At 48.2% G+C, this 17,068-nt stretch overlaps 1 protein-coding gene across 19 annotated transcripts in view; it reads left to right on the plus strand.

Annotated features, from left to right (window-relative positions):
* NCAM1 (neural cell adhesion molecule 1) overlaps positions 1-17,068 on the plus strand; it is a 329,589-nt gene that overhangs the window by 294,236 nt on the left and 18,285 nt on the right. For all 19 annotated transcript variants that reach the window (XM_051849273.2, XM_070078396.1, XM_070078359.1 and 16 more), the window contains one exon: positions 15,305-15,429. In XM_051849273.2, coding sequence (XP_051705233.1) covers positions 15,305-15,429 — 125 coding nt within the window. The remainder of the gene's footprint in view (positions 1-15,304; positions 15,430-17,068) is intronic.

Here is a 17,068-nt window from a genome sequence, read left to right on the forward strand (position 1 = left end):
TGTTCACTCCTCAAATGCCCGCAACAGCCAAGGTTAAGCTAGGTCAAAGCCAGGAGACCAGACCTAATGTAGCTCTTCCATGTGAATGACAAGGACCCAAGCACTTGAACCATCATCTGCTGCCTCTTGGGGCATGCACTAGCAGGAAGCTGGAATTGGAAATAGAATGGGGGCCCCAAACCAGACACCCAGATATGGGATATAGGCATCCCTAGAAGCATTAGCTGCTGTGCCAAACACATGCCCCCAAATAATCGCATTCTATAGGAGTTCTTTTGGAGGCAGTGGTGTTGTATGATCGTCTGTATACAAGGGATCATGAACTTCACCCATAACAAGCCTTAAGCAGCACAGTCACTTCTATTCTATTAGTTGTTGCAGTTACATAGCTTTGTTATAAATATGCACTATCTATGTAAATATATACCCATATTTAAACATAGATGAGCGATACAAAGTGGCATCAAAAAGTTGATGGAAAATGGCATGAAAAAATAAGTTTTGAGGTGAGCATATGACCTGGTGGTTTAGTTGCAGGTTAAGATACTCACATCCCACATTGGAAGGCCTACATTTGCTATCTGGCTGCAGTTCCAGCATCCTGCTAATGCAGACCCTGGGAGGCAGTGATGATGGCTCAAATAATTGGGTTCTGCCACCCACATGGAGACCTGAATTGGGTTCTGGCTCCCAGATTTGGCCACCTGGTCATTGCAAGCATTTGGAGAATGAATCAGCAGAGCTGTGTGTGTATGCATGTGTGCGTGTGTGTAAGAAAAAATAAATATTTTTGCTGCAAAAAATTTGAAATACATGCATGGTATTTTCATAGTAGATAGATGTTCTCTGGACTTCTTAATAAACCTTGTGTGTGGCATGAAAAGTCCAAGTGTTATCTCCTTTTGCTTACCTTATATCGAGGTCCAAGTGCCTTTGCCCTGGGCCCTCTGACCCTATGGAGACAGCAGGTCCTGCATTATTGGCTGTTTGTTTCCAGTCGTGGTTCAAGGCCTCTGCAGCTGTTCCCAGCCAACCCCTGACCTGAGCAGCAGGGTTTGGCAGGTGCCCAGGCTCAAGGGTTGAAGGCAGAGGGCACCCTGGTCTCCATGGATCTGCGGCCACCTGTTCTATGCATGGTGTTTCTCTTCCCTACAGTAACTCACTTCAGCCCGTCCTACTGACACTCCGGGATGTCGTGGCTGTTTTTCCATCCTGTGTCCCACTCCCTCCATGAGCTTTCTTCCCCCACCCCATTTATTTTTCACCTTCATTTTTCTTTCTTCAGCAGCTCCTGCTAGCTCCTCTACCCCTGTTCCATTGTCTTCACCAGAGAGTGAGTATCATTTTCTTCATCCATCTCCCTGCAGGTTGCTTTCCAACAGCCCGAGTGCTCTGTCGCACGCTATCTCCTGAGCAGGGTGATAACTCACCTCCCACAGCGGGAAGCTCTGTCGGGTTTTAGGGAAGCAAATGAGAAGAGAAATAGGCATAGGACCTCTCAGCTTCAAGGAAGCAGGGGAAGGGCCTTGCTCTGGACAGGGCTGCTCCGGCCAGCCCTGTCTCCAGGATTCCCAGTGGCCTGCACCAAAGAAATTTACCAAGAAAAATATCTACCCTGCAGGATCCTCTAAAACACTTTGAGGTGTTGTGCTTTTACCCTCATTTTAATTGGAACAGTTGGATTCAGGCATTGAAATTAGATAGTCCTATAGCTTTTGCTTTATCCATAAATGCATAATTTCTCATAAATATTTGGAAGAAGATAAACAATGCCTGCCCACAGTGTTTGGCAGTAGGGGCTTAGACAAATAATTTAACCCTTCGTGAGTGAGCCCTGATGTTCTTGATACACAGTGGCCTTCCACACACAGCCTTAGTGCACATGGCCCCAATCCCACTTTGCCACCCTGGATCAGTGCCACTGAGCTGGTGCCAGCATCCGCTGCTCGGTCCTGGGCTTGGTCACCTGGTGAGCCTCGCTCATTTCTGGTCGTAGTTCGTTTTGCTGCTCTGTCCTTTTGTTCCCTTGAATCCGCAGGAGGAGAGAGAGCTGCAGGCCTGCCACTTTGCAGAAGTTTGAACCTGGTTCTCTGGGTTTGAACAGCAACGTGAGGCCACAGCTGCCTGAGGATCAGGCTGTGTCGCCCGCATCTGCTCAGAGGAGCAGACAGCACCCAGCCTGCAGGCAGGGTGGCGCCGCCCAGCTGGCTTTATTCTCTCTGCTGTATCATGAACAGCTCTGTCTGGGCTCCAGCTTGGGAGAGGACTCAAGCCCCACACGCAAAAGCCCTCTCTTGCCATCTGTTTGGCCCAGAAACATGCCCACCTCCCCACACGGCGCTGTTCGAGGCCGTGCACTGCAGCCGAAGGAGCTCAGGCACTGGGTCATCAGGCCTGGGTGCCAGTCTCAGCTCTGCTCCTCTGCACAACCTCAGATAAGTCACAAAGCCTCCTGAATCTCAGATTACTCACCTCAACTGGAGGACAGATTCCACTTGCCTCCCAAGGGCTTACAGAAATTAGAGCACCAACGTGAAAGACACAAAACAGCTGCAATTAATAGTAGGAATTGTGGGAGGCTGTGTTATTTTTTGCTGTGTGAGAGTACTGTGTCAGCAAAATCTCTGATAATGTCTTTAAAATACTCATAGGGATAGAGGAATATCAAGGGGAAAAGGAGTAAGGGACTATCTCCTTTAGCATTCTGTCTTGTCTTCATGATGATGTCTGTATATCATATATAGACATACATATATTATGAATTTAATGTACCTCCGCTCTCTTTCACCTTTCTGTGCCCTTTTTGTCTATTGCGTTTCCATAGCAACCTGGCCTCCTCCTGCCCTTCCAGCCACAGAACCAGCTAGTGAGTACAGAGAGCCCAGCTGCTCTCCGCAGACCGCTCGTGCTGTGTGTCGCAGAGCCCCCTTCTGGGTCACAGCTCTGCCCGTTGTCTTCCCTTTCGTTAACAGCAACAGTTGTGACTGCATGGAGGCCCCGAGGCTGGCATGGTTTCCTAGGCATGCCGTCTGCTTGGCCACGAGAGCCCGCAGTGTGTCCCCGAGAGAACTGGGGTGATGATTCGTATAGTTCTCTGTGCATGAGGAGGCCTCTCCAAATTGGCCGTCAGGTGAAGAACAGAAAAGGACTAGGAAAGCGCTGAGGAGACAAAAGAGCAGCATCTCCTTCCAGCTCCTGCCGTCCCTCCCTCTGAAACGTGCACACGCCCAATGCACGCACCACGCTCACGTGTGCGGGGAGAGACGTAGCAAAAAGACTGAGAGCGAGGAGCAGGAGTGGAGCACACAGCTGCGTGGGGACGGCAGAGAGTGGTGCAGAGAGGAGGGAATCGCTGCTTCCTCGCTGCACGCCCTCCTTTGTCTTGCCGAACCCGAGCCCTTACGGGAAGGAGCGATCCCCCTCCCTCCCGCCGCCCTTCAGGCTTCTGTCTCAATGCTAGACTACTTGGATGGAGGAAGCCTAAGCCAGCTCCCTGTGGGCTGAAAGTCCAGATGCAAAGGCTGGAGTTAGCCTCTGGACAGCAGCAGTCAGGGCCGGCCCATATCCTCTCTTTTCTGTGGTGGAGAGCTAAGCACGGACAGCACTGTGACACGTTGCAGGCTGCAGGCTGGTCTTTACAAGGCTCCCGTGAAGGTGTGTGCTGAGGACATAAACCCCCTGACAGGGCATCAGGAGTGTGTGGGCATGCCTGTAATGTCCAAGCGCCGAAGCTTTGTGAGGCTCTGAGCTTTGATCGTATTTCTGGGTGCATAGAAAAAAAAATGGCACACGTGCAGTGGAGCAGAAGTCGGCCTGAGAAGGCAGAAAGCAGGTACACAAAATCCAGCTCCGGCTCCCCAGGCCAAGGCTGCCGATGCATAATTGAACAGAGAAGAAAAGAGTTTCCCGATTCTGCATGGTGCACAAAATGGCTCCTTTTTTTTTTTTTTTTTTTTTAAACTGCAGAACAGAGCAAAGGGTCTGCTTCCTTGGTGTTCCTGCCATGTGTGTGCTGCGATGAATTTTAATTCCTGATGCTTTTGAGGTTTCATTTTGTCAGCAGAGCAGAGTCGGTGACAATGAGCTGCGCTCACACGGGTTTAATTCAGATGATGGAGTTATTTTGCATTTGGAAAAGGAACACAGTTAACAGAACCCTTCCTTCCACAGTGTGGCTCCTCTGATTTTTCCACTGAGTGCAGGATGGCGAAATCTACAGGAGGCATTTGCACCCAAGGTGCATTTTAAGATGCCTCGCGTTAGGTTGGTCTCTGTCAATGAACACGGCCTCGCTTGCAGATTCTTCCTGAAGGGGAGAATGAGGTGTTCCTCGCCCGATGTGTTTGAATTTTTAAACATCACAGATCAAATGCATTGTTGTGGCATCTCAAGGGGGAAAGTCTGAGTCTTTTTTATTTTGAACCACTTGACTGCTGACCCAAATTGTGACTCCTAATGAATACTGAGAAAAAGAAAAGGCAGTCACAATTGGGCTGCAGCCCGTAGCTAGTGTGAACATACTCCTCAACCAGGAAGATAAAATGTAGCACGTGTGGATTGCAGTGCAACTAATAGCATAGTAGCTATGAGCATGCAAAACTCCTTCAATTGTCAATCTGGGGTTGAAAGTCATCTGCTAGTTTTGCGTGCGTGTGTGCTTGTGTGTGTGTGTCGATCCATGTATCACAACTAAAAATGTCCTAAAATAAAATTGCAGTTGTATATATGCAGGACACCCCGATAGGAATGTTCCAGAACTTGTGTAAATGTCAGACACATCTCCCAGTGGCAAGGGATCTTGGTTCACTTGGTTAAAACTCTTGCCTCTAAATATGTTTCACCAGCAGTGTGCTTCAGGCAGGAAGGGGTTTTCACCTCTCTGCCATTCTTCCCCCTTAGCCTCATCTGGCAAAGACCAAAACGTCTGCTGGCCTAGCAAAGTTGAGGTGGAAAAGCGAAAATGCCCTTTAAAAGTCAAAGTCATCTGGCTACAGGTGTGAATCTACATAACGGTGTAGGGCTAAAAGGAACGTAGGTGACTCCGAATAAGAAATTCATTTTCTTTGTAAATCTCATTTCTTGTCAATGCAGGATAAAGATAATTCACTTTGCCCCCCAAGTGGCCTCGCCCTGTCTAATGTCAAACTGCCCCGGGCTGCTTCTGCGGTTTCCTGTGGACCAAGCCTCTGTGGGAACTATCAGAGGGAAACTTAGCCCCCCAGTCTGCACTGGCCTCTTCCTTTACGCTTAGACTTCAGGGAGTCTCATCGTGGGTCCTGGGATCACCGTGGGTGTGTGGCTGGGCAAGCTGGAGAGGACCCTCAAGGCCACCACCCCTGCATGCACCCTGCCCCCGTCAGCTCAGGCTGTCTCTCCCTGTTACGCTGGAAGAAACATGACATGAATTCTCTTAATTTAATGGAATCTTTTGTTCTTCCAGGGTGCGCAATCCACGCTTCGCTAAGCTCAGACTGTTCCTCGATGAACCGCGTTGTGTTTCATTGCCTTTGTTTCCCAAGGATGCTGAGACATTTCTGGAATCTGTGAATAATAACTTGCTTTTTTTTTGTTTTGTTTTATCTTTTCCTTTAACAGTCTTCCTGGATTGGCTTTGACACCTGGGTCCCAACAGAAATATCTCCCCATTTCCAAACGAGTGCCCGTGCTCCTTGGTTGTGGATTAATAATGCAATGTTGCAGCTGTAGCTAATGCTTTTTGGTGTTGTTAACCAAAGGCCCTTTATGATTTATTATTCTTCTATTTCCGGGCAGTTTTACTGTGCTCCCGGTGTTTTCTATATATGCTGCTAATTTAATTTGATTTCTCCTTTTATTTAGTCTGTGATTTTGTTGTTGATTTCTCTCCCTGCCCATTGTTTACATCAGTTTTTAATTTTTTTGTATTTTCCATGTGACCTCCTCCACTTTCCTTTCAACCAATCATGTGCGTGCGTATCATGTGACTTTGTCATGTGGCTTGCATGGTGCTGACGATGTCGTCCACGCTGATGAACAGAAGGTAAAACTCTTTGTTCTGATTAGTGAAATAAATCTGGGCCCACAACCTGACACCCAGGGCTCGTTCATTTCTTCCTGTCACGGATTTCCCAAGCAAAGCCATTTTAGAGATTTCCTCTTGTTCCCAGTTCACAATCCAGAGTTCATCATTCCCTACAGCCTGCACATGACAATTGTTGATATCATGGCAGCCTTTGGTTTAATGTTTGGCTTCTAGAAATTTGGTCAGGCTGATGGCTCCCCACAACAAAATCACCTGATGTTTTTACCTGACAGTTCATAAAGCTTACTTCCCGAAAAGGTATATTGTAAATGACCTTGAGAGCATCATTACTTAACTTACTCCTATGGTTCTGAAAACCTCAGTCGCGCTAACATGAGTCAGGCGCCCAGGACAGTGTTTACAACCTTGAAATGCTACAGAGAGAAATGTGTCAATTGCAGAGGTCTTTTTTTGTTCAAAGCCAATGAGAGTGCTTCAAAACAGTCATGCAAATTAAGGACTTTCTGAGATAAGAATTTGGATTACCACTGTGGTTGTGATTACTGAGGTGCCACTTCTCCAGAGTGGCCCTCCCCCAGGCAGGGGGTGAAAAGAGCCAAAGTCACTTGGCAATTACTTGATGGAGGTCTCCGTGTAATCAAGAAGCACAGGATTGACCCTCAGCAAAGAAAATAAAATTGTAGCCTAATTAAGTGGCTAGCGGTAACAAAATAATTAGTTAATATTGTGACTGTCACAACCTTGTTAAGACATTTCTCACTTAAGGAAGTGGCTGCTCAAGGCTTCCCCCACTGAAATCAGATCCCTGTTTAGACCCTGCCCCCAGGGAGTCTATGCATTCCCTTCTTCCTGGCTGAATTTGTCGCTTCACCTCACGCCTGGGACACACAGGGGCTGCAGTGACCACAGAGGAAAACTAACACCAGTAACTGCCCAGGGTGCCCGTGCATGCAGGGCTGCCCCGTAGGGCCTCACTTCCCCAAGAACTGATTGGGCGACATCCCCTGGAACAAAGCCGGCCATAGCTTGTCTCGCATGTTCTGTGTCCCTGCTCTGTCCTTTTGTTTTGTGCCTGCCCTGTGTGTGTTCCCTCTCATTCACCCTCCACATTCCCCATCTCCAAGGACTTCTGCTTTGCCCCCAGTTGAGTCCCATTTACAGCCAGACTCCCAGACTTGCCTATGTCTGCCCTTATTTCCAAAAAGAGACGTTGCGTGAAGCAAAGTGGGAATGTGACCTCTCTTAAAATAAATGAGCTCTTGCAGGCTGTAGGATGGAGAATACCGGGAGCCTGAGATCCCCTGACTTCAAGACCCATCCACAATTTTATGGCTTCATAAGGCTGAGCAGGTTAGGTGCAGCCTCTTTTTTCAGACTTGTGGGGACTGCTCAGTGGCTGGTGCCCTGGCACAAGGTCTGGGCCTGCCCTATGAAATATTAAATGTGAGCAGATGCTAGATGTTGCCTATGCAACGCATTCAGCTATTTTTAAAAACAAGTCTGGTCATTTCTATGCAATGCTGTACTTCAGAATGAAGCAAGGACCACATTAACAAGGTGGAAGCTAATTCACTCTAAGAGCTGTCTCTTCCCAACATTTTAGGCTATTTGTCTGAAGATGTTTCCTGCACCTGCCCCGGAAATACAGCTCAGCTGAGGTCTGGGCCGGCAGTACAAACACGTGGCCAGTACTTTAAAAACTCCCCAGGAATTCCAAAACTGCGACCTCCCCCTCATCAAACCATGTCCCCAGCCATGCCAGTACCTCCCTCTCTGACTACAGGCTCAGCCTTGCTACTCAGGTGAGCCACAAACCGCAGCAATGGTCTTGGATAATAAAATCGAAGGGAATGTAGAGGTTAAAGCAAATAAAATTTATGGGGGAGAGAAAGAAAGCTTAGTTAGGGATGGTGATTGCCTCTTTTCCCTGGACATTAGTAAAGATTTAAGGGGAATTGGGCCTGAATTAGAACGGCTTAAGCAAGCTGGGAATCCTCATCCCATCAGTGGCTTGTGTACCCAACGGGGGATGAAATGCAGGGTCTCTGCCTAGCCACCACTCCCTCCACCCACCAAGAAATTGCCTGCTGTGTGCTGAACGTGCCGCAGATGCTGCAGCCACCCTAAGTTCAGCTGGCCAGCCCTGAAAGAAGCAGGGCCAATCAGGAGAAGAGGGGAGGTTAAGCGGCTTGGGTACTGCCGGCCCGCCGCCCCCGCCCCCCAGAGTGGCTGGACTCCTGAGCCTGTCCTGTGTAGGAGCGTGTGACCCATGAACTAAGGCACCTGTCCCAGGACGGCAGGGCATCCTCCAGTGACTCTCTGGAGCTATGAGGACTCTGGGTAGATGGGACTCCCTCCCCCAGCATGTGTGTGACGAGAAGCCCCCCTGTGTCACGATGCTGCATGTATGAGCATGGCTCCCTCCCACCTCCATTCATAATGATCTTTTTTTTTTCTTTAGCTACTGACACTGACTCGTGCTAGGAAGTGCTGATTCTGATGAACTAAACTCTTTAACACCCACTCTTCCTTCTTAGATCGAAAACATCACTAACCACCCCTTCCACCCCCTCCTTTATTTTTTACAGCTGTGTGTCTGGATGACCCCGTGTCTGGCAGGTCGACACACACTTGCCACCAGGGTGTCTGCTCGGATTGCCTTTATATCTAAGGGTTCCCTGCACTGGCGGTTCCCAGGGTAGGCAGCGAGAAGGGGCTAAAGAGGAGGCAGTGAAGTGTATCCACCCGCATCCTGTGTAGGCAGGGACCGAGAGCCGCTGCTCACTGCGGAAGCTGCCGGTTCCCCCTAGGGTTCCCAGTGTGAGGGCTGAAATGTCCCGGCAGCCTCATTCTTCTTCATAACCAGTCGCAGGGCCGTGAAATAGTGTGGGAGACGTGCAGCAGCTCCGTTTGTGGCCGAGGAGGCTGGAGCCGAGTTAATTGCTGGTGATAGTTATTTCTGCCATAACTTCCTCAGCCTGGATCAGCCCCAGAACCACAGGCTATACCCTCACGCTCATATTTCTTTTTGGGATGATGAAGCGGAGATAATTGATCAATTAATCTGTTGGTGTTTTCACGACACCCGTGAGAAGGGGATTGGTATTTTTGTGGCTCTGTCTGTCAGAGCTCATTTGTTGCTGTTTCATTTGTACTTTCTGCTGCCGTTTGCCACCCCAGCCTCGACACGCACACTCCCATTCCTGATTCCTAGGGGAACTGGTGCTGAAAACGAGTTGGGGACCAGGTCCTTCGCCAGCTCAGCCCCAACAGATAAAGCAAAGCATCCTCTCTCTAAAATCCCGGGGGACTGGCCACGCCCCTGCCCACACTGCCCACACACCTGTTCTGCATCCACACTGGCAGAGTCAGGATATGTAGACATAATCAGATCCTCCACACTGGACAACAAAGAGCTCAAGAGAAAAGGAACACCACTGGGGAGCAATGCTTGAGGAGAAATTGATAACCATCCTTGCAGCACCAGGCCGTTCTGTGGGACTAAGAGACCCCTGGCATCCTAGCCTAGCCAGGTCGTTACCAAAAGAGGCATTGGGGGCATTTTGAGAATCCAGGGGTGTATGTAGCATGGCTCATATTTGATACCTTTGTCTGACACTGGGACCAAGAGCTCTGTAGCCAGGAGAATTTGTGGCCCAGTACCTCTGCCTCCTGACCCCCTAAGGCAGTCTAATCCCCAAAGCACCAAACTTCCAATGTCCTGATGTGATTGAATGTTTCTGAGTTGGAAAAATCGAATAGACTTCATGTCTGAATAGCTAAGTCATCCATTTGAGACATTTTAGAGGTAAATAGTAAAAAGGTATACACAAGTTTCAAATTGCTTACAAGAAACCATCAACCAAAGGAGACAGGATAAATAAAATGAGCAGTATTTGTAATGCCAAATCCTATTGAATAATAACGGATTTTAATGCAAGCCCTACATCCATCACTAATGTATACTCAGATGCTGATGCCGACGAGGAGTGACTGGAGAGAAAACACAGCACGAGGCTTTCTCAGGGTACCTGCCCGGTACCCCGACGTTTCATTCCCAAGATTCAACTCTGGGTGCTTGGCCTTGCTGGAGGGAGAAGCAGAGTGCTCGCTTCCCTCCGAGATTCACATAGGCTCTCCAGATGCCCCAGGCTTGTGTCATTTTTGTTGTGGAATTTGGATTTCCAGCAGTTTCCTAACCCCAGGGCTTCTGCTGATGAGAGGAAGGGCACGAAGTTGACTCCGAGTTGAGGGCACAGTAGCCCAGTAATTACCAAGAACCTGCAATCCGCACGGCCAGAAATACACTTCCAATTACAGCTTTTAAGGGGGGGCTCCCGAGGACCTGCCTGTGATGGATGTGACTGTGTGTGGGCTCTCTATGGTTGGCTCTTTTTCCCTTGTGTTCATGGATTACATTTTACTGCAGCATACCAGAACTGCCCATTATGGCGTATTTGCTATTGGCAGGGTTTATTTTTAAGGTACCACTGTTTCAGTCTTTACATAAAATACGGGGGGGGGGGGTAGAATTTGACTCATGCCTGCAGCTCAATTCAAAGGGTATAACTAACCACAGGGGTCTTCTTGGAGCAACCTGCCACTTACTGCTGAATTGCAAACCAACATTTACAAATAATTACAATATTGGTTTTGCTGAAATTACCCATAATGATTTCAATCAGAGCAGCCGTCTCAGAACACCCTGCACAACGGGACCCTCTAAAGCATTTCCTTGCTAATGTGGTCAGGAAAGCAGTGAGCCCTCCCCAAGGTCAAGGTTGCATTGCTTCTGCAGCAGCCCCTCCCCCATCTGGCATGGCTCTATACAGAGATCTTGGGGAAGTTTCTGTGACCTCACTGCTAATCTTTAAGAGAAAGAGTAAGCATCAGATGGTAAGAGAGTTGATTGAACAATTACTCTCTTCACGTCTGAATGTCCTTCAACTGGGTTTGACCAGACCTCTATGACATCACTGGAATATGATCATCCTTTACAAATATTGCCTTTGGAAGGGTTATGTTGCTGTCTGAGTACTCCACACCTTTTTTAAAAGGATAGACCATAGCTAAGTTTTTTTTTCTTTGCATTTGGCAAAATAATAAAAATCCCTGTTTGCCTTTGAGACTTGAATTGCTTACAACCTGGTACCTAGTAGACACTCACTTGCTGTGTGAATCAGAGGTAAAGCACTCCCGATGATACACCTAAACATTACACAATACGAAACTTCTAACTTCTACGAGAAAATAATACATTTCTGAGTCACATGGTAGTCACTCAAACTAAATGGCAGCAAATTATAGTGGTCTAACCTTGGTAAATGTTAGAACTAAGTGCTATGGTACAATTTTTAGTGATTTTTCCCAACGATTTCTTTTTGGTGGTGATACATTTTTTAATGGTGATCCCAGTGATTTTTTTTTTTCTGAAGCAAAATTGAAGATAAGGGAGTTCCTTCAGCAGGGCTTTTGGCTTCTGCAAGGGTTCCTTGGAGAGATTTGTGTTCTTTGTCTTTCAAAAGACTTGGAGGCTCTCTTTTCAAAGATAGGACTTTTTGAGATAACTTTTTCAAAATTGCTAGGCAAAGAGTTGGCACCTTTGTGCTGCAGGGACTTGTAGATACTTGGGATTGTTGTAGGGTGTATCTCCCTACAGCTGACTGGAGGCCATATCTCTTGTGTTATGTCTTCCACTTTGTTGTGAGAAATAGCCAAGGCATAGATGGTAGTCCACTCTACCACAGTGGTCATCACTGGGTCACCGTGATGACAGAGCCGGAAGGAACCTTAGAGAGTATTTGACCCAGTGTCCATATGGCACGTGTGGAGACTGACACAGTGATTGGCCAAGGCAACAGAGCCATGGCAAAGCAGAGTTCTGACAGTGTTTGACGGTACTGATTCAGCATTGGAAACTCACACTGCCCAATTGGGAGAGGAAATAGTAAGGAGGGCACAACAAAACATCTCCATGGACAGATCTTTATATTCCTCCAAGAAGGCTTGGAGAAGGGTGAAAGAGTCACTAATGCATCCTAAAATGAAACTCCTGGGGCTGGTCTGTGGCGCAGTAGGTTAATCCTCTGCCTGCAGCGCCAGCATCCCATATGGGTACAGTTCTAGTCCCAGCTGCTCCTCTTCTGATCCAACTCCGATAAGGCCTGGGAAAGCAGTGGAGGATGGCCCAAGTGCTTGGGACCCTGGACTCATGTGGGAGACCCAGAGGAAGCTTCTGGCTTCTGGCCTTGGATTGGCCTAGCTCCAGCCATTGTGGCCATTAGAGGAGAGAGCCAGTGGATGGAAGACCTCTCTTTGTCTCTCTTCCTTTCACTGGCTATAACTCTGCCTCTCAAATAAATAAATAAACCCTAAAAATAAAAATAAAAAAAATAAAATGAAACTCTTCTCCTTCCTAAGGCATATAAGCCACCTCACACACCGTTGTGTCAGACCACTTGACACACAGCCATGCTGTGATTCCAAGTGCAGAAAGTTAGAATGAGTGATGTCCCATTCTATTCAGTGTAAGGTTACCGATTGGTCCACTTTGCCTGGGACTAAAGGATTTCTCAGTTGTTGAACTTACAGTGCTAAAATCTGGTACATCCCAGGCTTACCCAGATAAGTTGGTAACTCCAGACAGTCAGAATAGAATTTATCAACTTCTGTGCCACCTTCCATTTGCTCAGCATTGGTGAAGCTCCCACAAACTCATGTCTTACTAAAAATACACTCCATTTTGAGTTGCTTTTTAGCACTGGGTATTTATAATGTTGTAAACATGAATGAGTAGTAATTCAAAGACTTAGAAGAGCCCAGAGTAGCTTGAAAATACAACATAGCTTGATATATCTACGCCTAACCATTAGGTGCAGCCAGTGGCTATACCACGGCTTAGAAGCAGGACAAATGTTTGCCTGTCTTTTTAAAGGTTTATTTAAAGTCAGAGTTACACAGAGAGAAGTCTTCCATATGCTGGTTCCCACAATGGCTGGGGCTGGACCAAACTGAAACAGGAGTCAGGAGCTTCTTCTTGGTCTCCCACAAGTGCTTGGTAGGGGCCCCAAACACTTGGGCCATCCTCCACTGCTTTTCCCATGCTAGTATCTGGGAGCTGGATTGGAAGTAGAGCAACCAGGATACAGACTGGCATACATATGGGATGCCAGCACCACAGACAGTGGCTTTACTGACTATGCCACAATGTGGGCCCCTCACCTGTCTTTTTATTGCTGCATTTATTTTCTCTCAAACTACTGATTGACAAAAACAAGTAATAAGCACCCCTTTTCCTAAATATCTCTCCAGCATCAAGACTACGTAAGCCAGCATTCCAACTTTTATGAGTCCTCATTACTACTTCCCCAAACTAGGTGTACATGGGTCGCCAAGGGATCTTGTTCCAGAATCCACATTTCTAACAAGCTCCCAGTGACATGCATGCAGCTGGCCCTACAAGTATGAGTACTAGGATTCCACAGGGGGACTTCAAAACACTCATGGAAAATGGCATTGAAAAGTAGGTTTATTTTGGTGCAAAAATATGAAATCCATGCATAGTTGTTCCATGATGCTGCATTTTTTCCATGAGCTTTTTTTTTTTTTTTTTTTTTTTTGACAGGCAGAGTGGACAGTGAGAGAGAGAGAGACAGAGAGAAAGGTCTTCCTTTGCCGTTGGTTCACCCTCCAATGGCCGCCGCGGCCGGCGCGCTGCGGCCGGCGCACCGCGCTGATCCAATGGCAGGAGCCAGGAGCCAGGTGCTTTTCCTGGTCTCCCATGGGGTGCAGGGCCCAAGCACCTGGGCCATCCTCCACTGCACTCCCTGGCCACAGCAGAGGGCTGGCCTGGAAGAGGGGCAACCGGGACAGAATCCGGCGCCCCGACCGGGACTAGAACCCGGTGTGCCGGCGCCGCTAGGCAGAGGATTAGCCTAGTGAGCCGCGGCGCCGGCCTCCATGAGCTTTTTGAAGTCCACCCCTGAGCATGGATTACAAAATTACGGTGCATCGAGACAAACTCCTCTTTTGCTTCCATTGTCTATGAACTTCTTGAAGCACCCTCATAGGTTATGCTCTTCTGTGATTCCTCCTTGTGTCGCAGGGAGGAGATTCCCAAGTAGCTCAATGAAGTGGTGAGGCCGTAGATGGCTTGGCCAGCAGCCTGGTGACACGTCCTCCCCCAGCCTTCCCGACATGTCTGTGATTCTGTTTCCCAGAGAGTGGGCCAGGGTAACCTACTCAGAAAGCAGTTATTTTACAGCCTCCAAGTTTTCTGTCTGCAGTCATGGAATAGATGTAGAAAGTGCGGGCTCCCCAGGTGTGCTCCATCTTCATTTTAATGTTTTGTGTCAGATAGCCTCTCACCTCATTACTCAGCATATACTAACGAAATAGTTTCTCTCGAAGTCAGTCTGGGTCTCATTGTGGAACCTTCCCGGCCCTGGTAGTGTGTGACATACGTACAAATTCATCTTCCTTCTTAACCATGGATTTGCAGTGCTACAAGCCTAGCGGGTATGGCAAAGGGGAACATCAACCATTTTTCTGTTGAGAAAACTAAAGGCATTTTGTTCGGTCTGCTCTCCCAAAGAAAAAATACTTAAATGGTTGTTACGCTAATACATGAAAATGCTAAGGATTATTGCTCACTCAGTTGAGCCACAAATACAGGTCTCTTGCCTGTGGCCAGTTGTGCTTTGTTTAATCACAACTGGAAATGTGTTGTTGTTGTTGTTGTTGTTTTCCAAACAAGTGATTCTAAGTCATAAAATCCAACTTGTGTAAAGGTACTCACAAAAATACTGCATCATTCATTTCCATTAGGGGGTCAGACTTCCCTGGGCTAAGGGATATATCCAGAGAAAAAAAACTTAACCTTTTTAAAAAACATTTGTATAGGTTCAAGTTTTCTGTTCACAGCACATTTCCCCATATTTCAGGCTGTTCCTCCAGATGTGTCAGGTTTATAAAAACTAAGTCTGCCAAAAGGACACGCAGGCAGCAGAGACAGAGCGACAGAGAATGCCACTTGCTAAACTGGCACAAGGGCTGTGCAAATAGGAAAGGTGTTTCCAAAACACTCCCAAAAGGCACTCGCCATCTGGGCTGAGTCTGAGGCCGCTACCTCGAGTCTGAAGTTGTACATTTATGGCTTCTTAACCATTGGCATTTCTGAGAAAATAAAAAAGAGCCCGTCCCTAACCTGCCACTGCGCCCCAGTCTGATGGACTGCGTTTCACCTGTGGACAGGATTTCATGTGAGCTCACTGCCTGTTTCAGGGGAACCCAGTGCACCCAAGCTCGAAGGGCAGATGGGAGAGGATGGGAACTCTATTAAGGTGAACCTGATCAAGCAGGACGACGGGGGCTCCCCCATCAGACACTACCTGGTCAAGTACCGAGCGGTGAGTGACCTCCCTCCACAGCCCCTCCCCTGCCCCACAGCCCTGGCTCCCAACTTAGCAAGGGAACAGCATGCAAAGCCCGGGAGACCTGGGGGTGAGATGGGACCAGCAGGACCTATGTCCCGCAGGTGGCTTGTCGGCCCTGTCCACACTGGGACCATTTTAAAACCATGAGTTTGTGGGAGTCACAAACTGATACCACAATTGACATGTTTTTTTTTTTTTTCTGGAACTTTTCAACAAGTGTACTTTGCCATCTTCCAGTGCCTTTTGCAAAGGTGTTGCTGTTGTCTAACGAGCACTGCCTTTGACAAAGTGTGTGCTGAGGGCCAGGCCCTGTGTGTAGGCACTGAGGTTACAGGGAAGCTCTCTGCACAGGAACCTGAGCAGTCAGTCTCACGATTACCCCATGTTACAGCTACAGTCACAGCTTGGGGAGCCAGAGTCCAATCCGGGCCTCTTACCTCTACCCAAGGTAGCCTGAAGCTCCTAAAATAAGGCCAGTTCTCTCCCCTGCTGTCCGCCCCTGCAGTCCCACACACAGGGTACCTGGCCCTAAGCCGCCTTCTTCCTAGTTTGTTCCCCACCCATCTCAGATTCCCATGGTTCTACCTTTCGTCCCCAAACCCCAGAACTGAGAATCGCTCTCTCCTATGGGGTTTATAGTGACACCTGGCCATCGCCAGCGACACCCAACTGCTGGGAGATTAGAGGTGGCCTCTGGGCACTGGGAATAACCTCCAGATCGGATTTCTAAATGGTAGAGAGTAAGGAACCAGAGAACAATGTACTTTCTTCAGATTGCCCAAAGACAGGCTTTTTTGAGTTGGCTGACATCCTTCCTCTCTGCTGGGTGACCAGTCCCCACGGAAGAGACGCGTGGGTCTTTAGCCAGTCCCCATGGAAGCGATACGTGGGTCTTTAGCCAGTTCCCATGGAAGTGATACATGGGTCTTTAGCCAGTCCCCATGGAAGAGATGCATGGGTCTTTAGCTGGCTGGGTATCTGCAGCGTCAGTCCAGCACAGGGCTCAGCTGGTGGGCGGGCCTGGCAGTCACTCAGCCCTCCTGCTGACTTAATTTCTAAGCCAGGTGGGAGCTGACATGGCAAGAAAACTTCAATCAATGTCCCTCCAGCCCAACCCAGAGGTCCCACTGAATGAGTAGCCCTGTGGCTCCCTCACTCCAGAGTAGGATGCCAGGACTGGGCAGGTGGCCCCAAGTACCCCAACGGCTTCTGGCCATTGTCATGCTAACATGACCCAGTGGGCAGAACACGGGTTTTAGAGGCAGACGTGACGTCCAGTTCCAACCTGTCCACTTACCAACATAAATCCTGAACAGATGATGGTGAATAGATCACCCAATCTTCCAAAACTTCGATTTCACCATCTGTAAAATGGGAACGAAATAGTTTATTGAGTTGCTGCAAGGATTCTTATAATGAACGCAAAGCATCAAAAATGTGCCTGGTACTTGGAAACCTCTATAAATGGTAACTATAATTACCACTAAGATGTGGGAGCAGGCTGGAAATATCTCCTGCATGAGGTCACCTCGGATGTTATTTTGCCCAAAGAGCCCTGGTGGCGGTACCAGGCAGGCCCTGCACTGGAGAGGCAGTAGGGCTAAAACGCCAA

The sequence above is a fragment of the Oryctolagus cuniculus genome, chromosome 1, assembly GCF_964237555.1.
Source record: "Oryctolagus cuniculus chromosome 1, mOryCun1.1, whole genome shotgun sequence".
Lineage (NCBI taxonomy): Eukaryota > Metazoa > Chordata > Mammalia > Lagomorpha > Leporidae > Oryctolagus > Oryctolagus cuniculus.